This window comes from Caloenas nicobarica, chromosome 4, assembly GCF_036013445.1.
Source record: "Caloenas nicobarica isolate bCalNic1 chromosome 4, bCalNic1.hap1, whole genome shotgun sequence".
In the NCBI taxonomy this organism is placed as follows: domain Eukaryota; kingdom Metazoa; phylum Chordata; class Aves; order Columbiformes; family Columbidae; genus Caloenas; species Caloenas nicobarica.
The window spans coordinates 65,293,654-65,317,029 of record NC_088248.1 but is presented as its reverse complement, the minus strand read 5'-3'; the positions used below and the strand labels follow the sequence as shown (position 1 = coordinate 65,317,029).

Below are 23,376 nucleotides of genomic sequence, written 5' to 3'. Positions count from 1 at the left end.
CCTCCCGGCGGGCAGGGCTGCGGGGGGGCACGGCGAGAGCCGGCGGCCCCGCTCCGCCCCCGCCTGCCGGTGGGGGACGGACCAGCCGACGGCCTCGGGGCTCCCCGGGGGACGCGGGGACACCTGCTCGCAGCGCCTGGCTGGCGGCGTGGGAGATGGAGAAAGCCGCCGGCTCCCCCTGCGTGGGCGGCAGCTACCCGCAGAAAAACGCCGAGATCCTCAGCAGCCAGTACGGCATCAACCTCTTCCTGGCCGGGCTGCTGCTCACCTTCGCATGGGCTGTGCACGCCGTGGGCATCAGCAAGAGCCACCTGCTCTCCTACCTCATCACGCTGATGCTCATCCAGCTGCTGTGGATGCTGTGGTACCTCTGCAGGAGCTGTACGCAGAGGAGGCTGATCCGGGACAAGGACACCCACGCTGGAGCCCGCTGGCTGAAGTGTAAGTACTGGCCGGTGGTGGTAGGTAGTTGAGGGTGATACTGCGCTCGGGACATCCGTGACATTGCCCATCTCTGCTACCACTTTGTTATCCTCTCCATCCCTACCAGGAGCCATCCTGGTATTCATGAACTTAATGCACACACGTAAAGTCAATATATACATAAGCTGAACATACTAGGAGATTGTATGGAAAAGCTGTTTGCTAAATATCCTCACTTTGTAACCTACCGTTTACAGTGCTGAAAGCTCCGGCACTTTTTTTCCCTGACCAGGCTGGTTTGGCGACACTTGAAAAATAAAATATAGCTAATGGAAGAGGCAGTTTTGTTGGTGTCATGCAGCTCTTCTGGAGGAGTTATCACCTTTTCCAGACAATATAATACTTCAGGCTAGTACCAGTCAGAAAGGTCCTCAAGTGCTCTCTATACCAATGTATATCAGAGATTCCCATTTATATGTGTACAATGATGCCTTAGAAACACGTGGAGTTACACAGAAGAAGACAAAGTCCCTGGCCGGATCAGTTTGTCGATTAGTACATAAAACATCTAAGCAAGGAATCTAAAGCTAGCATTAGGTGACAGGAAAAGTATACAAGTTTGTAAGGGAAGTGGTGGGATGAGATGGTCCTTATCTGAAGAGTCAGGTGCATACTAGAGTGAGGATATAGAATTATAGAATGTCCTGATGTGGAAGGGACCCACAAGGATCATCGACTCCAACTCTTGTCCTTGCATATAACAACCCCACAGTTCACACCGTGTGTCTGAGGCCGTTGTCCAGTCTCTTCCTGAACACTGTCAGGCTTGGGGCCGTGACACCTCCCTGGGGAGCCTGTTCCAGTGCTGCACCACCCTCTGGGTGAAGAACCTTAAAGGTATATCGAGAGAAGGTAGCTAGGGAGAACATCACAGAGTCATAGCGACAGGAATGCTGTGTTTCTGGGTCCCAAGAAACAGCCTGTATCAACACTGTGTAGAGTAATAGGCAGGCCAGCTATACTGACCTCTTTTCCAGTCTCAGCACTGAAAATGATAGGTTGGAAAGTAAGCATTTTAAGTGGATTGCTGTAAGACAGCTTTTCCATAAATATTTCCTACCTACTAGCAATGAGATAACAGTTAACTGAAAATCCCACAAACCCCTAAAACCTGATTATTTTGAAAAGCAAGATTGTGTTGTGGAAACTGAGTTTGTTCTCAGTCTCAGTGCTTATGTTCTTTTACTTTCTTTGCAACTGTTAACAATCATGCTGTATGAATGGCTCAGGGACTTTTTTTTTTTCTTTTACTTTTTTTTCTTTTTTTTACATCTAACATATAGCCATAGTCTGTAGACTCTTTCCTGAAATGTATGGAGTTCATGTACCTACTATTGAATTGTTCTCTTGATTATTCGCTGTTCTCCAAACCAATATTCAGCTCTCAGGCATTTTTCATTTATTAGCTTACGTGGCTTACAACCTCCTGAAATTCATTAATGCAAGGCTTAATTTGATCCTGTTTTGGACCAAGCTATGCTTTTGTTACTCAGAAGGTAGCTTTCCCCTCCTAAGTACGGAATAAATACTGCTTAACGTGGGTAAGCACAGGGGGACCCCATGCCCTTTTTCTTTTGGCACACCATTCACAGCATTTCATTTGTCCTACAGGATATAAGGAGTCACAGACACTTAGAAATAAGATACTGGATTGAACTACTAGGTTACCTTATCCATTTCATTTACCAGCACAGGATGGCTCTTTGTACTGGCTTCTGAAGTGGTGTGGCTTCCACAGCTACTCTTGGATGTCTATGCTGCAATTCAGCACATTCACCCTTAGGGAAAGACATGCACTTTCCTATTCTTAGGAGTTTCTTGTAGTTACAACAAGCCTGTACAACTCTTTTATCCTCTGCTGGTAAAAGAAAACTTCTTTGAGCTAAGGAAAAACTCAGGTGGCAATTCCTCTGCCAAGATCCCCCTTGCCTTCCTCTTTATCAAAGATTTTGTCATGGAAATCTTTTATCTGAAAGACTAAAAGTTCAAAAATGAGGAGGCGGGGAGGATGAATTTTCGTCAAGTCTTTCACAGAAAGCTCTCTGCAATGTTTTTACTAGCCCTATCAGCTGCTTTTGAAGAATATCTCCTTGCTCTTATTGTGAGAGCAAATGTCCTTGTATTAAGCAGTACAAAACTAGTATATTTTCATGATTCCCTTCAAACCATGAACACCATTTTAGTAGAAGTGATGGTAGCTGGTTACTCAGAGCATTTTGCTCTGACAAATGTTGAAAAACAATGATTTTACAAAAACCTCCTATAACTGGGTCCTTGTACATGGTTAACACCACTAGAAGGACAAATGGTCATTTACAAGAAATGCTCACAGGAAGTTTTCCTTGAGCCTTTTCTAACCAACATGTCAACGGTGTGAACCCTAGGGCACAGTTGTCTTCCTGCTTGCATGGTAGACCAAGAACCACTCCTGTAGTCTGAATGTGGGAAAAGTTTTAGGGAGAGCTTTGTCTTTAATAAGGTACAGTTATCCTGACCCATATAATCACTGGGAAGCTTACGAAGTCCTTTCCTTGACTTATTACAGATGTTATTACCCTGAGGACACTCTCCTGTTAGGAAAAGCTCTCTGAGGATTATTTGGAAGTTCAGCCAAGTGAGCCAGAGAACTCAAAATGAAAATCAATTTGCTTCACAAATGGCTTTATTTCATCGTGTTCTCCAGCAGCACAACGTCTGTTTTAAAGCATAGACAGCTGGTCAATTCACAAAGCTCTTGGCAGATTTCAACTTGTACCTTTTTTACTACTTGCATTGAATTGTCTATTATTTGAACAATAGTTTAGAGTGGTATTTTTACAACTGCATCATTATGGCTTTTTTTCTTCATGATGGTGAATAGAATTAAGGCAGCAGGTAGCAATACTGAAAATCCTGTTCTTGATCCCCTAAAATATACAAGTTTCAACAAACAATTGAATGAAATCCCATTTTTAAAAGTAATACAGTGCTCAATAACAATCATTTCATGTTTCTTTAACTTTCAAATAGAAAAAGCAAAACAGTGGAATTATCTTTGTTATTTATAATTACTAATACTTATCTTGTATTTAGTATTATTACATAATACTGAAGTTTCCATCAGGAAAATTTAACATTGAAATCATTAGCATACCATATGTATGGTCATTATAATTGCACTTTAATTTTTGACTAAGCGAATTGGTAAAATCATTCTCTTCTGAAGGCCCTTGAAAATGTATGTTGGACACTTTGTACATGCTTACAGTGTGGCCACCTGAGTGATTGACAGAAACATCTAGATATCATTTGAATAAATGAAATAATCAAACATTAAAATAAAGTAGTCATATAAAGTCTTCTAATCCCTGGAGGACAATGCCAAAACTATTTATTTCAATGATAACAGATTGAAGCCCATCCAGTTTCTGATGGATGTAAAGGAAACATGAAGAGACATATGAAGGCATAAACCAAAATGCTCAATGTGAAAGACATTTTGTGTTTGTTTGTTTGGCTGTTTTGTTGGGGTTTTTTGCATGTTTTGTTTTGTTTCCTCCCTCCCAATGGTCTGCTGGACATTGATGTAAAACTGTAAAACTATACAACTGATATAGTGACTTTGTGAAATGGAAGCAAACCAGAGTGGAACCACAATACAGGTCATCCTGGTAAAGAGAAGATGTGTGTAGGGTGCAGGAGACAGATCACTACTCTGAGTTGTGTTTGCTTTTTATTTCTGTGAATTTCAGCCTGAGCCCCTTGCCCTGCCTTCCTTCTTCCAGTTTTTTCTAGTTAACAAGTCCCTTGTGATCCTATTCTGCTGAGCCACTCTCAGGAGTAACGGAAGCAAGGATGCAGAACTTTTACATTATAAAACACATTTTCCACCCATTTTGCTCTAACATTACTACTTCACTAAACCAGTTCCTCAGGGCTTGATCCTGCACCATGAATTCACTGGGAAATTACCTTACTGGTGTCATGACTGGGGAATTGAATACCTTTCTAAAATACTCTGTAAAGTCAATATAGGCATAACCATTCACTGTGGAGTAATTGTGGAAGATTTTAATAATCCTTTTGCTTCAGAAGATACCATTTTCCTTCTTATCGAAACAGTTATAATACACATTAAGTCCCTCAGATTGATATCTTTCAGTCAAATAGTGACACTGTCTGTTTCCTGCATACTTTCTAAATAAACCATGAATCACGGAATAAATCGTAGAATAATTTAGGTAGGAAGGGACTTCTGAAGGTCATCTAGTCCAACACCTTGCTTAGAGCGGGTCCAGTTACCTCAGGTAAAGTTATTTCATAAGAATTAGCAGTTCTCGTTTACTTTAGAATTATTTAAATCTTTAAATAAGGAAGGAAACATATCATTTGATCTCAAGAGTAGCCTAGAATTTTGCATTTTGTGATGCCATTTATTTTTATAGATAATGAAAATAGCACATCTATTTAAATGTGGACTCCAGATCTGTTACGTGTGTTAGAAATAATACAAATTAGCTGACATAATAAGGATAAATTTAAAAAGTAATAAAAATTTGTAACAAACATTTACATTCTGGAAGGGGAAGGGAAGGGAAGGGAAGGGAAGGGAAGGGAAGGGAAGGAAAGGAAAGGGAAGGAAAGGAAAGGAAAACTATAATGGGAAACATATATATATTTTGAAAGTTCCTAACGATACAAAACACATATTTAGAGAAACATGTTAGGTGTGGGGGTTGGTTGGGGAGGAGATGAGGGAGAAAGAATAGATACTGAAATGAAATCTTTGGTTCCTTTCTCAGAGAACAAACCATACCAAGCGTAACCTCCCGAAGCAGGGGAAGGAACACGAGGTGATTGTGTTACTTCCACTGCTGAGCTCCTGGGCCAGGAGACTGTAACGTGATTGTTCAGCTCCCGGGAACTGTATATGCTGTGTGGCTGTATAGAGCATTAATGGATGTGCTGTATGGCTGCCCCAGCGTGGCGGTCACTGGAGAGGTGCTGGGTGGCTCCAGGTCCTGGTCATTGCTGGACTGGTTCCTCTGCACTGGCCGTGCAAGGTGTGTCCAGTGATGTGCTTTCGTCGTATATTAGGCAGACATTTTCACAAATTAGAGAGACTTATTACATTGAGTCAATTATCTTCATGAAGATCAATCTACTTTCATTTCCCTAAACAGATTTTAGCATATTGTACAAATTGTCTCTAGACACTGTAACTGTACATTGATGTTTTCTAATATCTTTTTCGTTTGCAGGTGGGATTACATTATTTGCAGTGATTACTTTAATTCTGGACTCTTTTAAAATTGGGTATTACATTGATTTTTCAAACTGTTTATCACCAACTGAAGGCATTTTTCCTATTACGCATGCCGTGCACACCATCTTACAGGTAAAAGTCTCTGGTTGCAATTTTATATTATATCTGCATTTCTTAGCAAAAAATTTTATCTTCTCATTATCAGTGGATTTTACAGTAATTTCTAAGCATATCACAGGATGCTTTTGAAGGCTAAATTCTTGTGCATATGTATTCTTTCTATGTGTAAATGCAGGCTTTGCAACCTGAAATTGCCGGCCATAAAATTAAAAAAATGCTCTCCTATAGTTGAAGTTGCCTTTTTTTTTAAGTTAAGTTACATTTATAACTTTCAGAATTTTCAGGCTGTTATGAGCATCTTGGCTAAAGACAATTCACTTGTTTCTGTTTGTAGGACTTGCCACACAGGTTCAATTCAATCTGTCAATCCTGATGTCCCATTGTGGTTAGGGTTGGAAGCCTGATAGTTCAAAACCCTTCCTAGCTGGTTATAAAATACTTGCACAGCTTTCTTATAACAAATGAACATGGATTTTCCTTCTGGAAGCATTTTATTATGCTCATCAGTCACTGCACAGTAGCAACCGTAATCAATGATTCCTGTAAAATATTCCAGCTGCTTGTTTGTTGTAAGGCTTTTGGTCTATACTGGATGGTGACAGCCAACTGTTTATCACATGAATTCCTCTGAGCCCGTCAGCAGATTTGTGGGAAAGAAGGAAACAAAAAGCCACTCAACTAAGATACTCTGTTATAGCCAGGTCACCTAATGCACTTTCCAAGATGATTAAGTCATTCAGAAAGAAAAGAAAGATTTTCCTAGCAGTTGTGGTTGCACGTAAATGAGCTTTTGAACAACCTAAATTTTTCTGCTTTCTGTAACAAAAAGAAGCATTGAAATTTAAGCAATAACTCTGACCTCTTCTATCTTTTTTTCTCTGAGGGTGTAATTCTGATTTGGTTGAAGTAATCTTAATTTCACATTCTTGTAATATCAACTCTCCATGTCTTGCAACTTCTTTGCTTTACCTCTGAAAAAGAAACCAAAGAAATTAAGGCTTTTTTGCCTGCTGATCTGCATGCAGCATTCTTCATTGCACCCAGTTAAGTTGAGCTGACAAGGTTTCCAGCTACCAGGAACTGATTTGTGGAAGAAATTGTGTATAACAATGCTGAGCAAAGGGAACAAGAATTCTAATTTATATTTTACATCATGTAATGTTTCTGAATTTATAATCTACTTAGCTTAAAATAATGAAAGCTTGAATGTTAGCCTCAGCAATCAAAGAAAAAGTTAAAATGTAATTTACCAGATACCTCTTACCTAGAACAAATCTTCTCATGTCTTTGAAACATAGGATGAAATTACAGCAGAGAATATCTCTAATTACATGTCATCTAAAAACCAAAGGATTTGTTTTCTACAGAATGTGTCAGATTCTGTCATATTTTACTCTGAGACATCCCCCTGTGCCATTAAATTACTAAATATATACATACTGCATGTGTGCAAGCAATAAAGTGACAGGTACCTGCGCTTCCAAGACAGGCTGTGCAATATGCTCTTTTGCAGACAAAGGTCTCTTTGAGGCAATGAGTATTCTGTGATCAAAAATTAGGTTTTATGCTATTTCTTTACTGACTTCTCATATTTCCCTCCACTTTCTTGACTCCAATGTCTGAAAAGGTCTTCAAAACTTATGTTTTTTTAAGTTTTGAAGAATGCTTTCACATCTGCTGTTAGATTTTACTCCATCTATTCCAGAATGGGAAATTGAACCTGGAATTAGATGAAAGGTGCTAATTTCAATGTATTTCAATGACCTCCTTTTGATAAATGCTTAATTAGAGGAATGAATGAACATGTTATTGCTGGGTAACATAGGTGAGCCTCAGAGAATGTCTCAGACAACGCCAGCTGTGGAGGTACCCTACATTAGCGGGCACAACAGTAAAATGGACTTCCAGTTACTCTAATTGCTGAAGAAGAACTCAAAGTTCTTTGCACTTTTCAGACCATATCTGGAACACCAAACCAGGCAAGTTTCTAAGAGAAACCTTTTGGACTACTTCTCTCCTGATAGTTCACCTACTATCAAGTTCAGTATCCTAGGAGCTATTCTGAGTAAATGGAACTCCCAGTTTCACCCTAACATTCCTGAGGAATATCGGTATAATTCTTCTTGTACTTATCAGCGCTTGGAACAAGTATGTTGCTGTTGTATTAAGAAAAATCTCTGTCCTCAGGTCCTGATTTTATGCTTCTTTCTCCTTTACTTGCTAACTCTCACTTTTATTCTCCAGCTGAGCTTTCTGCACTACCCTTGAGCGCAACTGCCACGTTACTAATGTGATTTTCTCTCAGACTAATAGTACGAACTTTTCTCCTGCTTCCTGGGTGTCCATTATTGGTTTTATTAATCAAGTCTGGCATCCTTTCACTTATCTCACTCCCTCCATAGAATATAATATATTTAATAAATTATTCAAACTTAGACTCACCGTACCCTGCAGTAATCGTACTGCTGTCCACAGCTGGTAGCTTCATTTCTGTTGTCGCTGAAATAAAAGCTGCTCCAGATACAGAAGCAAAACCTGTTTTGATGAGTCTTGATGACCTGAGACTTTCTGCTGTTGAGCCTCTGACTTTGCATTTAAGAAATCTCAGATTCTTCATGCCAGAGAGGTCCTGGGTGAACATCACAGGAAATCATGAGTGATTTGACGTTTGGAGGCAGAGCTACCTCAGTTTAAGTCATTGGAGGATTTAAACCTCAGCGTTTCTGTCTACAGATGCACTTTCCTTTTTGAGTGTCACACATGCTTATTAGTGTAGTGACATTTCTCCGTATTCTTTTCCTTTAGGTGTACTTTCTGTGGTGCCATGCCAAGGATATTATCCAGTCTTTCAAAACACTTGAGAGGTAAAGTGGATCTGACCCTTATCTGGAATGCTAATAGGTGCAGGTCTGCACAGTGCTTTAACACTCAGGGTTTTACTGTATGACGGACAGTGAAAATGTACAGTGATTGATTCTCTTCTTGATTGTGTTAAGTAGAAAGAAATAGAATAGTTAAAAATTAGAAAGAATAGTTAAATAGAAAGCAACTCCATTTACCCTTGTTTAAACTGTGCTTATATTTTATAATATACAACGGTCACAGAATACATATATTTTTCTCATGAGACAGGGAAATGGGCAATGTATGATACCAGTGTCACTTGCTTTGTTTTGAAGGAAGAAAGCATCATGTATGTGTTTTAGGACTCTGCACTGTTCTATGTTTTCTTTATTTGACTACTGAAAGGGAATCTGCATCAGCAATCCACAGTCAGTGCAATGTATCTGAGGTATTTTATATTGACTTTTATGGAAAGTACCTTTTGAAACTAGATCATAGAATCACAGAATCATAGAATGGTTTGGGTTTGAAGGGACGTTTAAATGTTGTCTGGTCCAGAGTCCTGCAATGAGCAGGGACATCTTCAACTAGATCAGCCTGGCCTTGAATGTTTTCAGCGATGGGGCATCTATGCCCTCCCTGGGCCCTTTCCTAGCTTCAGCTCTCTCTAGGAGACAAAAATGCATGGACTAGAAGTTAGAGAAGGTGGTGGTACCTGGGAAGAAAGACCAGCCACAGTGAGTATGAAGGAGTACTGAAGACAGCTGTGAAATACAGCCTGAAAAACAATTAACCCTGTTCAGACTATTCAGTCACTGTCACTAACATGAAACTTGTCCAGCCCAAAGAATAAAATCCATCACATAAGAGAGCATAACAAATAATAACAGCATCTTATTAATGGTTTAATACATTAAACTATTGTGTTTCTGTAAAATTTTGGAAGTCTAATACTCATTGTGCTCCACTGAGGAACATCTTTAAAGAGATCAGTTCTGATATTCTTTTCCCCTGCACTGACAAATAAATAGTGCCATAAAGCTTGTCTACAGGAAGTTAATCCATTTTATTTAACATATAAGGATATATACTCTGTGCAGATTCCTTCAGTAATTACCTTATTTTGTAGGTTTGGGGTTATCCATTCCGTGTTTACAAATTTACTCCTGTGGACAAATGGAGTATTAACAGAGTCAAAACATCAGCTGAATGAACATAAGGAAAGACTAATCACGCTTGGTTTTGGGAACATAACAATAGGTAAGTGAAAGGCTCGGTACATTTTGGAATTCCTGCTCTTACACACTCTCATACAAAATACCGCATCACTGTAGGATGGAGCCGGGTCATTCATGACTATGTCAGTATAGTCATTCCCAGGCAAATGGTAGTGAGTTGATACACAGTTCAGATCATAACTAAAATATTAGATGATCATTACCATATATGTGATCCAGGCTATGGTTTTATTCTAAGTTCCAAACAAATAGATTTTTCAAAACATTTGAGGAACAACATAACTGAAGAACCCTTTTATTAGCAAATCATAGAAGCAAATTTAACATAGCAGTTTTAAAACCAGAGTTTACTATGTATGAAGTTATTTGTAGAAAAATAAGCATGGATAATCCTGCAAATCCTTCCCAGGAGAGTGGTTACACATGTTGTGTGGTCCTACAGGATTCAGTGGGACAGCTCAGAGGGATAGGAGTTATCCATTAGTGCTGCTTTACAAAACAAGGATTTTGCTTTGGGTGGTTCTTTTTTCATAACAAACCATTTTCTCCATTGGTAAGATAATGCAAGTTGTAGTCAACATTGAGTATAACTGCTGGGGATGCCTTTTGCTTTCAAACATGAGCAGTGTAGGGGAAAGGGACCTGGGGGTCCTGGTGGACAGCAGGATGACCATGAGCCAGCACTGTGCCCTTGTGGCCAAGAAGGCCAATGGCATCCTGGGGTGTATTAGAAGGGGGGTGGTTAGTAGGTCCAGAGAGGTTCTCCTTCCCCTCTACTCCGCCCTGGTGAGACCTCATCTGGAATATTGTGTCCAGTTCTGGGCCCCTCAGTTCAAGAAGGACAGGGAACTGCTGGAGAGAGTCCAGCGCAGGGCCACAAAGATGATGAAGGGAGTGGAGCATCTCCCTTACGAGGAAAGGCTGAGGGAGCTGGGGCTCTTTAGCTTGGAGAAGAGGAGACTGAGGGGTGACCTCATTAATGTTTATAAATATATAAAGGGTGGGTGTCACGAGGATGGAGCCAGGCTCTTCTTGGTGACAACCAACAGTAAGACAAGGGGTAATGGGTTCAAGCTGGAACACAAGAGGTTCCACTTAAATGTGAGAAGAAACTTCTTCTCAGTGAGGGTGACAGAACACTGGAACAGGCTGCCCAGGGGGGTTGTGGATTCTCCTTCTCTGGAGACTTTCAAAACCCACCTGGACGCCTTCCTGTGTAACCTCACCTAGGGGTTCCTGCTCTGGCAGGGGGATTGGACTAGATGATCTTTCGAGGTCCCTTCCAATCCCTAACATTCTGTGATTCTGTGATTCTGTGATCACTGATGCATGGGGAAATTAGGAGCGCTTAACTTTAAAGAGGAAATAAACCTTCTCGGCAACTGTAAGTCATTTTCTTCCCATGAAAATTTATCAGTACAGCTGATAAATTTTGATTGTGTCCACAAAGGAGAAGACAGCTTTTGAAGAGGAAAATGTATGCTTTCCCACCCAATGAATTCAATAGTGCCTGTACCCTAAAAATCCTTAATTTTGCCTCCACAAAGCCAAATCCTGAACTAATTTCTTTTTTTTATTATTTATAGAGTCTGTAGACATCGACAAATTTCAAGAATTTTTAAAAATTACTGCCAAAGTCCACATATAAGTGAAAACTTAATTTTAAAATCTGAAAAATAGTATTTTCAGTATAACTGTGTCTAAAATGATGCCCACAATTTTACATCTATTTGCAATTGTTACCCTTTATATGCATCTATGGAAACTCTCTAGTTTCCATTAATTATCAGGTAGCTGAATTGATAGTTCAGAGATTTTGTAACCTTGGAGCATTAGTAGGGAGCAGGCGAATCACCAGTTAGTGGCTCTACTTGATATTTCTGCTTGTTAAATAGAAGAAGTTTCCTTATATTATTTCACATTATTCGGGGCCCAGAATTGTTATGCAATTATGAACAGTCAGACATAGCATCTGAAACAAGGAGGAGTGAAGTAGTGATTCGCAGGACACGTTTGGTATTAACATACAATCCGCTACAAAAATTTTTTTCATCTCTTAATAGTGTGTGCTTGAGACAAAACAACACCAAGTCTCTCCTCTCCTCTCCTCTCCTCTCCTCTCCTCTCCTCTCCTCTCCTCTGAAATTATAGAAAACAAAAGAAAAGCTTCTAGGCACGAATCTAAGAATACTGCCTAAAAATGCGCTCTTCAGCATGTATGTTTATATATTTATAAATATATAGATTGTGAAAATAAGTAACTTTTCTCCTTGCTACTGTGAAAATTTCTGATTTATGACATTATTTGCTTAGGTTATAAATCCACATTAAATAAATTTATTTTACAAATAGAAGCAATTGTTCATTGAGATGCCTGAGTGGTTTACAATGTAGGCAACTGCACAGCAGAGAGAAAATGATTTCATAGGTTCCTCTCAAAAGGAGATAGATATTTTTTTTAAACCTTAAAACTATATTGGGACATTGAATGAAAGTATCTGTGATTTACTTCACCTCTTTCCTAGACATAAAAAACTTTTTAATAAAGTGGGTTTGGTATTAGAAACCATGCTGGTATAAATAACTGATAAAAATGAGAGTAGAACAGAGGCCTTTCTTGTTAAGCTTTTTCTTGATCTAGTCAACAGATCCCTGGGCCTTCTAAGTTGAAGGGCTGAGGACCCAAAGCCCTTGTGATCTGGATTTTCATCTTATGAAGAAGTATTTTTACCAAGACCCTGCTGATGTTTGGTGCAGCATTTGTTCATGATGTGATTATTGCTCAGTGGGTGAGCAATAAAGTCAGAGATCGTACTTTGGTGAACATGCAAAAGCTTTGTTACGTTAATAACTTTAATGGAGAGACCTTTTCTTAGGTGGCTAACATGGTGGCATGATGTGTTGTTTACGTTTTATTACTTTATTTGTGTTTTATTTATTCATTTTAAATGAGAAATCTTTATAATGCATATAACTAACCTCTCCCTCTCCTTTAGTTTTAGATGATCATGCACCTCAATGCAATTGCACAACAACAACTCTCTGTTCAATATTTTCTCAAGGAATATACTACCTATATCCCTTTAATATAGAGTACCACATCCTAGCATCCACGATGCTCTATGTCCTGTGGAAGAACATTGGCCGCAAAGTTGAGCACCACCAGCAACACAAAACTCCATTCAAATTCCACGGCATAACTGTTGGAATGATTTTTGGACTAATAGTGTTAACTAGCACAATAGCCATAGTTGTTGTGTATTTAATTCAGATTGGAGGTTCAAAAATCAAAAGCGAATTAGCGCTCACTATGTTTTACTTGCATGCTATCTTTGTGTTGGCTGTCATGTGTACAGCTGGAATTGTCGCCCTTCTTATCTACAGACTGGAAGATAGATCGTTGGACAATTCAAAAAATCCTGCTCGAAAACTTGATGCAGAGCTGCTGGTGGGCACAGCTGCAGGGTCCTGGCTCCTCTCCTGGGGCTCAATCCTCGCCATTATCTGTGCCCAGGCCCATCCAAAATACACATGGTATAACCTGCCCTACTCCGTCCTGGTTATTATTGAGAAATACATCCAGAACCTCTTTATCATTGAATCCATACATCGTGAGCAGGAAAAGGTGAATGACGATATCAAAACTCTTCGAATAGTGACTATATCTCGGGGGAGCACTTTGTCACTTACCCCCTCGTACAAAGAGATTTACAACGGCAGAGCCGCTCGTGACAGCAGAGAGGTTCCCTGCCTGCTTAAGGGCAGCATCTGTGGGAGAGAAAACGGTGGTGGTGCTGCTGCCAATGAAGAAACGAGTCAGGAAAACAGTTCGGTCATGCATTCAGCCTCAGATTTCTCCATTTACAGTAGCAACGCAGGTGCTAACAACAAGAGGAGAATTCTGAAGAACATCGCTGCATTTTTATTCCTATGCAACCTTTCGGTAAGACATTTTGAACATAATTCACAAGTTAATACCCAAAAGCTTCCTAGCCTTTCAAGCCTGATAAGTATATTAAAATTACATGGTTCTGTAGTTTGTAGCAAGTAAATTTTACTTCTTCTGGAAGACTAAATGAATGTGCCTTTTGGGAGCAAAGTTTATTTAAACATGGAATCGGGAAGCCTAGGCTCGTTTTAGTCACAGTACAAGAACTGTAGCAGCAGCAGAAGCTGAAACCCTGTTCCACCAGTGTGCCCCAGTAGCAACAGGGAGGGTTTCTTAGAGATTTCTGAGACCAAATTGCAGTTTGGTGGGGTCACAGTCATTAAGGGCTAGTGACTCGTATCGCTGGTGATTAATATTGGCCTTGCGTTCTTTCCTTGCAGCTGTGGATACCACCGGCATTCGGGTGCCGTCCGGAATATGACAATGGACTAGAAGAAATAGTTTTTGGCTTTGAACCCTGGATAATTGTTGTCAACCTTGCAATGCCTTTTTCTATTTTCTATCGGATGCATTCAGCTGCCTCACTCTTTGAGGTCAATTGTAAAACATAGATCATATACGGTCCCTCAGTGAACAATTGATTGAATAATTAATTAAATAAATAACAGTTGAATGAGTGGATGAATGAATGAGTGAACATAGCAACAGCTGCTCAATAAATAGAAGATTTTTCTTTTTTAAGAAGGGACCGTAGCTAATAGCATGTAATTTTTGTTTTTTCTCCCACATATTTTGTTATATATGTGGCATTATTGTATAAGTAGACTTTTCAGAATCATATTAGTTTTAATATGATTAACACTACATAGTAAAGTTAATTAAATCTCATTAATCTTTGTTTCAGTCATCTGGGATTTGTCCTCTATGTAATTTGCATTGCTTTGTTTTCATTCATTGTGGTCTATGAAAGGGGTTAAAAACAATCTGTATGACTTAGAAGGGAAAATCCCAGGGATAGCTAAAACGAGTGCTGCTCCTGAATCAATGAGACACTCTGAAAACTCCAACTCTTTCTTAATTCCTAGCCGTGTTTTTACAGTCAAACCTGAAAACATTTCCTTTTTAGTTGGGATGTAGGAATTATATTAAGCTTCCTGAATACTGATAAAAAATCAATATATAATCATTATTTTCCTAACTACATAGCAAGAAATCCAAGGAAATAACATGTATGGTTAGATATCACGCTGTATATAACTTCTCCTGATAAAATATATTTCTATTAATGCATCCCTCTTGTCTTGTATTTACTATATGACAGAACTGAGAAATAAAGTTGATCCTTTTACCTAATTATTTACTCACACATCCTTGAAATGTTTTAAGAGATAAAACTAATTTTATAGCTTTAGGTATATATGTTCCATTGCCAGAATGATATGTATTTCCTGTACATTTTTTTCTGTGAGTTCCCAATTTCTTTGTTCCTTTGTTCCAGTTCAGCTCCTGGCTGGAAAATAATCATAAGTCTTCATTCAGGGATGCTGTGAGGCATAGCCGATGCCTCTAGAAATCTGGAGGGCCCTTGGCTGAGGATTTTACAAGTGTGGTTTACAAGCTTTTAGAAAATAATCTCAGATCCCTAGGATATTTATTGTAGTTGCCTGAATTCTCACAGAAAGCTGTGAGAAGTGGGGTGCCTGATTATTCTTGGAATCCAAACCTGTAAGATCGAAGGACTGGAGCAATGACCAGAATACTAGAAGGGAGCGACAGATGGGTTATTGGATAACCCTCGCTAACTCGCTAAGGATCTAGTCCTGAATCTGGTGGGTCAGGGGCTGCAAACTTTCTGCTCCGTGTTCCTCAAGGGCCAGTTATACTTTTAACCATAGTTGCCACTGCCACCTGCCTGGAAGCAGTCGTGTTTCTACGTGGGACAGGCCTGCTTCTGGGATAGAAGATTGCAGCCGTCTTGCCTGCTCTCACACATCAGAACAAAAATTTTGGCTTTGTACCACTAGATGGCAAACACAGACCATTCGATAAATTACCTGATTACTTCTGGGACTCGCTTCACATCATAATTAATCTTCAGTTCTGTTTTGTGGTACACACAGCCATTACCTGCTTTACCTGTTGCAAAACCCAGATCAGGTAAAGCAACTTTCATCTCTGAAGTCTCAGGTGAAGTCTGAATTAGATGAACCATCAGCGAGGCTGAGCAAAGCAATTCCAGTCGTTTGAGTGTTTTTTAATTTTCACCACCCAATCTCATGACTGTAATCTCTGCCTTTCTCTAGGGCTGCTTGTCATGCTCTTTTACCACATCTTTATTAGTTCTTACATTCATTCTAGAGAGTAGCCTTTTCTATCTTTCCCCTTGAACAGAGTAGCTCGACCTCACCTACTTCCATGCAAATACCAGCTCTAACAACATCACTTGGTGTCTCTGACTGGTTTCATTTTAAGAGAAGTGAATAGGGCCATCCAGATAATAAAATAAAACCTTAATCATCCTTCCAAATCAACTCTTGGGCCAAGTCTCCAGGTAATTCTGGTATCAGAAAAAATTCATTTCACCAGATTCCACTTCGTCTTTTAAGTGCTCATAAAGATGGCATTCTTCAGCTAGAATTGGTGCTCTTTAGCTGATTCCCCGCATTTGTGTTCAACCAAAGCAGAGCTAGCTCAGAAGTGGCCATATGCTCTATTACAAACAGCACACATTTGGAAGTTTAAAAAATAAACAACATCCTTATTTAGTTATATTCTATCTACAATTACTTAGCCCTTTCTGTTTCTTAACATTATTATTGAAGTAATTTCATTTGTCCACAATATTAAATTGATTTTGAGTGCTGAAATTGAAGTTAATTCAGAAAAGTGAATTAAGGCAGCACTCTGGCAGTGAGCAAACGCTTTAAACATGCTAATGGGAAAATTCTATTCTGAGTTGCACTGATGAAACCCCGCTGAATTAAATGGTTCTGTTTCACAGAACTGGAGACTAGATTTTGGTCTGAGAGGCTAAAGAGGTTTTCACAACAGGACTTGTCTCAAAAAATATGCAGAATATTTTATGGAAGCAGGTCTTAATTTAACTGCTCTTGAAGCAATGGTGAGTCATGAAATTCTGAACATTTCAGAAATGTAGATTTTTGAGAAATGTAGATTTTTGAGGAACACAGATTTTTGGACCAGGAACAATGATCAGATTGTTTAATGTAGTGACATCTAGCTCTTTGATCAAAGCTAAACCTGGGCTTTCTCAAACAACTGCTTTCAAGTTTGGTTTTTTTTGCTAGCATAGATGCACAATACTAATTTACCACAGTTTTGGAAATAAAAGAAGTAGCACAAAAGTTTCCCTGTTTCTGCCTACCTATCTGCTCAAACATGCGACAAGAGGCAGGAGGGCTGGCTCACCCAGGAGAGAGGTCCAACAGCTGCTCGTTGTTTTGTTCCTGAGGTGCCTCCAGGGGACAGTTTGCCTACTTTGAGATCTCTAGGGAAGGTCTTTGAGACCAATTAAATATTATTTTTAAAAAAGTGTTGGTTTTTGGTTGTATTTTTTTAAGGGAATTTCTTTAGTCAACTCCAAAATGCACTTGATACGTAAAGCATTCTGAAATTTTGTTGCATAATCTTAATCAGAAACCTATTGTCTGATGTTGTTAGGCTAACGGTTGGACTTGATTATCTTAATGGTCTTTTCCAACCAAAATGATTCTATGATTCTGTGTTCATTATATCCTTCTGTTAGACCCTTCCACTCCCTCCTTCCCTAGATAATTTTATTTATCCAATAATATATGCTTGGGCAGCATTTAAACTCATATATGTAGAGGAATAAAAGCTGCTAAGGTGCAAAAGAGATTCCTACAATACTCAAGCATTTGTCCGAATAGTCAAACTTGCACAACCATAGATTTTTCTAAGTGTTTTTTAGTGTCAGTAACAGTAACTCTAAGATAAAAGAAGGTGGAGGAGTCATGGTTGAGTCTTTCTAAAATAATTGAATTCCCTTTACTAGCACGTGTCGATACTCTGAATTTCCTCTTTTAATCACTTAATTTTTTTTCCAACAACCATTTCAATAATTTTGGAAATATTCCTGTGTTGTATGGCCCATTTGTGGTCCATAGACATTGAGTGAACTGTATCAGTGCAGAGAAGTAGATGGCTCCAGAGAACAGCAGAGAGGGAAATTATCCACGTAGTTTAAGTACACATTTCTTTCCACTGGCCAGGGAATTAGAGGTCCTTATGAGGATAATTAGTTCATTAAAAAACAACAACAACAGAAAACAAACAAAACAGAAAAACCACCCCCAAAAGAAAACCCCACAAAAAACCAAAAAAAACCCCACCTGACTATCCTTTCCATTGAGCACCATGTAATAAATCCTTCGAGACTTAATCTGCTCTTTCTTAAGTAGAGGCACATAGTATATCCTGCTTGTGTTACTCTCCATTTTTCTGCAACAGCTCTGAACAAAGCAGGACTTGGTTGAAAAGGAAATTAAAGATATAGTAGTTTTGTTAAGTTGTAGGTTTTGCTGTTTGCTGGAGTTGTTTCTAGCTGAAAACAAAGGGTAAATTTCAATCATCATAATAATGTGACCAGGGTAATTTACTTGTAAACTTAATGACAATGTTTTGTGTAGCCAGTATGAATTCTCATTTAATTAAGAAATGCTTAGAAATCCCATTTGAGAGAATAAAGAGAAAAAGACTTTTTAAAAGCGTAGTTCTTCAGAACTTTCTCTAAGGTCAGGTTTCTGGACACTTCTAGACAGTGGATTTACAGTTGATGCTTTCATTTTAACAGTTAACACCACTTCTTTACTTGTACCTGACCAGGCCTGTGATGGCCCTGTTGAAGTCTTAGCAAGGCAGGTCAGAAAGCAGCCTGGCAAAACCAATGAGTGCTACGTGAATGTTATTTATTGTTTATGTGACTTGACAGTACATAAAACGCAAGTTGAATGGAGATATGAGTATTTGTGCGTAGTGATGTATAAATACCCTTAAATGATTCATTTCTGGATCCTGAAAAATGACTCTGTGCATACCATTGACCATATCTTACATGAAGTATTATCAAAACCAAACATGCACTCTATAAATTGCACCTAAAATCGATGAAATAAAAAAGCTCCCTAAACTTCAAGATTTTAATAAAAACATCCATTTTTAAATCTTCCTACCTTGCTCTGTCAGATTAGAGATGATGTAGGTATGTCTGGTTCAGTGGATCACTTATTCCCCAGGACTCTTGTCCCCAAAGATTTGGCCTCATTCTGTGCATGCATTAATAGAATTAGATCTGGATTTAAACAGAATCGAAGCAGCTGCAATTGTTAATAGGAACCTTAAAAAGCAGGGTTACCTCTATTACCTCTGTTATTAATTTGATCTTGAAGTTGATGACAGTGTCAAATCTGACTTTAATGTTAACAGTCAATAGTTAGAGTCCTTTTTTTTTTTTTCTTCTTCATTAGGAGGTGTGTTATTTCCCATAATATTAATTTGGCTGAGATTTAAAGCAAAACTTGCAGTTTTCTATGGCATGTTTCCTGTCTTCTGCTGCTATATTTCAGCTAAGAAAGAACTGACTTTCATTCCTATAAATACATCCTTTGATAAAATCTGTACCAACACATTTTCAAATTCTTACCAGAAGCAAATGGACCACAATTCAGGCCTAAGAATGTGTTTTCAAAGAAAGATAGATGTAATAGGTGGAAATTTGTGAAGGAACAGGGATGGCAGGAAAACCAGTTGCCATTTCCTTCACTTGCAACAAACTCAATTTATTATCTTTACACATCTTTTTCTATGAAACCTTGCACAAGCAGTGGGTGCTTCATGTTTATTTTCCAGTAAATCTTTGCTTGAATGTCACTGAAAAATACCTGGAATTAAAAGTCAGTTTGTGAAAAGCACACAGATCCATTAATTCCAGGGAATCACATCAACATTTTTATCAAAGCAGAGTGGAACAGCTCCTGTCCACACAGACAGGATTATCAAGGATACTGTAACTTCTATATTCTAATTTATTCTGCAATCAAATATTTCCCAGGCTTAACTGAAGATTACAATGCTTTTAAAAATGCATGGAAACAATTCATGACATATCTAGGGCTAAATCTACACTTGGTGTTTGGTTCACACTTGAGTCCATCATCTTCTGAATTTAGTAATTTTGCCTCTAACAGGCAATCACCTTTGTAGGAAGGCAGCAACTAACAGCTATGAGGTAGCAATCAATAGCTTCATAACAAGGTCTTAATGGTAGCTGGCTACATGAACTCCCTTCCTTGTCGCTCTTGCTGCTCTTCTCCCAGGTACGAGGAGCACTTCTGCAGTGCTCCCCCGGCGGGATTTTCTACCACTGCCCGCTTGATTCAAATAGCTCCATTACCAAGAAATACTTTAATACGACATCACACCAGTCAAACATATTTTGAAAACATTCTTGAGTGCTTTTCCAAGCACGAGCGTGACTTTCTTCTCTCCAAACCTTTCCTTTTCTTTTCTTTGCCCACCATTTTGGAAAATCTTTCCAGTACAATATAAGTGAAGAACGCAAACTTCGCTATATCAAGCAGAGATGACCGTGCCTGCATTTGACGTCATCTCTGCACACAGGTGTGGCACCGACACTGAACCTGTGAGATGTGGCCACCACGTACAGGTGAGACCTGACACAGCCCAGCCAGGCCACATGCAGCAAGGTGGGGACCTGATACTGCAACAACATAAATTAGTTAATTAATTAATTAGCATAATGAAAAGGCTTAACAACCAGAGGAAGGAAACCACCTCATATTCCGTCAAAGTAGAAAGTTAAACTTTCGTTCAACTATAACTCTCATTTTTATCTTTTATGTTCAGCTACAATGAAAATAAAATAGTCTGTCCCACTGCAGGCCACAAATCTTGGTCAACAGTACTAAAAAGAATTGCATTAGCTAGTTATTTTTAGCTAGAAAGGCCATGACAGCAAAAGTAAGTAGTTGCAAATTATTCTAAAATTGAAATTCAGATCTAGAGCTGAGCATCATTATTGCAGGTAATTAGTGCCATCAGTACAGCCTATGTGCAACAAAAAAATCACAAATATCAGATAATTCGATCTGCAGTATTTTCTTTGATGAAAGCAGCTAGACAATATTTCAGTTGATAGTTTCTGTCCTTGGTTTTGTTTTCTGCTCTGACATTTGGGAACCCACTGCTCTCTACGACAACTCTTTTTGTCTTGGATCAATACACATTTTATGTTTATGAAGCCTGGCCTGTGTACAGTTACCTCTGCTGAATCCTCAAGGCAAAAATAGTCTTTTAACACACCTTGAAGGCTAGTATATATAAGAGTCTTCTGATTGACCAACCCTGGTAAAATAATATACAGAAAATCTTGCTGAGTTCAGTTTCAGGAGAAACCAATAGGATGGCAAACCTAGACACACCAAAGGATGAAATGCTGCTGCTCAGCATGCAGAAGGCTACTTACTGTTCAGAATAAATAGCTTTTGTTGACTCATGGATGGACAGAGTAACACACTTTAGTTTTTTTCTTTGTCAGCACCAGTACAACTCTGTCTTATATTGGCTGACTGACGTCTTCATCAGCACTTCCTCTGTGTTCTGTAAAAGAACTAATAGTCCTAAGGATTACTGCAATAGGTATTTAATGAAGAACTTTCTCATCCCTGTCACTGATATTCTGCTATGGAGATGAATGAGACCTGTTGATTTTAAAGGAGTATTTTCTTTCAGGTCTCACTTAAGGAAAAAAAAGGCAGAACTAAGTAAAAGCAGTAATTCACTGCTGTTTTTCTCAAAGTGACAAAGTTGCTCATTCTTACCACTAGTGTTTAAAAATTTGAAACTGGGATTCTTCCTCCAAATAAATCCTGAGCTACAAAATCTAGCCCTGGTCCTATATGACTCTTAAAAATACGGATCAAAACCCCTATCAGGTCTAACCGCTGACAACACTTGTAAAATTACCTTGCAGTGGAGTTTTCTGTTTAGCACTTGCAAGAGGCGCTCCTGCGAGGATACAGCTGTCCCACAGCACCAGCGAAGCAGCTGAGGTTTGGGGGTCCTGCTTCCCAACCCCATTCCCATCCATCCAGCAGCTGCCTTTTGGGAGGAGGGATGCCCAGCGATGGGTTACTGTCCGACCCTATGAGACATCACCTGCTTTGCTCGAGAGGCTGAGAGCCAGCTGCTGACTTCTGTCCTCTGAGTCCCCTTTTTCTATCAGAGTTAAAAGTCTTCAATATAAAGTCTGTTTTCATTATGGAAATTGCTGTTTGTTTGATTCCATAAGGGATTTGTTTCTCCTACTCAGTCTGTGGAAGACAGTCTCACACTAAGCTAAAGGACAGGGTAAAATCCTAAGATAAAAGATGCTGACTGCAAGTGTTCCAATAAAAATTATTAACTAAAAAAGCCTGTCATTTACACATGCAATATGAAATTCATAGGTTCTGTTAATATACAGTGGGTTAGAGAAACAGAGAAATTGGAACACTGAAAAGAAATTTATTTTCAAATTACTCCATAGGGCAAATTGTTTTACTATTTAAGCCAGAGACAAAATTACAGTGACTTCTTCGGGAATTAAGCCACCTGACTTTTATTTGAAGTGTGGTAATATAGTTGACAAAAGATGAAATAAAATCTTGGAATGTTCAGCATTAGAAAATTACAATAGCTTTTTTTATCTTGGTAGTTTCCTCTGGATAGATGCTCACCTGGGATATAGCCATGCATGACCAGAGAATATGAATAACATACCCAAATTGTACCATTGTATAAATCAGTTTATTTTCTTTTTTCTTTATCTTGCTTCAGATGTCACTGATCTTTAGTAGCTGTTCATCACATGAGCTTTTGGTGTATTAGCTGCACCTTCTGTAGCCCCTGAAAAATAATGATACTGATTTTTAGTATATAATTATGAATATCCAAAAATACAAGATAATATTTTATAAGAGGAAATGAACTAAGATGGTCCACCAGGAAATCATATTTACAGTCGTATTCCCTTTGCTTTTGGTCTTGGCTAGTACACGTCTCATCTTTTACCATCAGTTTAAATGAAGTCAGGCTCAGTAGGAATAATGAAAAAAGGAAAATTTTGCAAATCTCTTTTGGTAGCTTCAATTACTTCATGATTTCAGCCTGAGAGTGATGAACAGCTTATACAGGAACCGTATCACACTCATTACAGAAAAAAAGCAGCAACAGAGATACTGGGAGGACAGTTCATTCTGTTATACATGGTTAATTAATACTATCCATCACAGTCCCAAGTCAACAAAAACTTAAACGGGTTTTAAGGCCAGCTGGGACAACTGCAACAGTCTAAAATGATTTTTCCCACAAAGCAAACTGCAGAATGCAGTTTGGTACCATCTGAACCACGACAGAGCTGGGGGGTGAGCTGAGCCACAGTCTCTAGGAATTGCATTCAGCCTTGGCTTTCAGACTGCAAATGATAGAAAACCCATTACAACCCAAAATCAATTGCG

The 23,376-nt window shown here is 38.9% G+C and overlaps 1 protein-coding gene across 1 annotated transcript; it reads left to right on the top strand.

The window, feature by feature from the left end:
• Window positions 1-155: 155 nt before the first annotated feature.
• On the top strand, window positions 156-14,430 carry OTOP1 (otopetrin 1). The gene is made up of 6 exons (XM_065634759.1): window positions 156-441; window positions 5,724-5,860; window positions 8,654-8,712; window positions 9,822-9,952; window positions 12,927-13,873; window positions 14,260-14,430. The coding sequence occupies exons 1-6, from the start codon at window positions 156-158 to the stop codon at window positions 14,428-14,430; spliced, it is 1,731 nt and encodes a 576-aa protein (XP_065490831.1).
• Window positions 14,431-23,376: the final 8,946 nt, after the last annotated feature.

Bases quoted from the DNA above. Each gene is read 5' to 3' on its own strand.
- OTOP1 (XM_065634759.1), top strand. From the start codon at position 156: ATGGAGAAAGCCGCCGGCTCCCCCTGCGTGGGCGGCAGCTACCCGCAG. The intron at 9,953-12,926 runs GTAAGTGAAAGG...CCTCTCCTTTAG, and splicing joins TTTTGGGAACATAACAATAG to TTTTAGATGATCATGCACCT. The intron at 13,874-14,259 runs GTAAGACATTTT...CTTTCCTTGCAG, and splicing joins TATTCCTATGCAACCTTTCG to CTGTGGATACCACCGGCATT.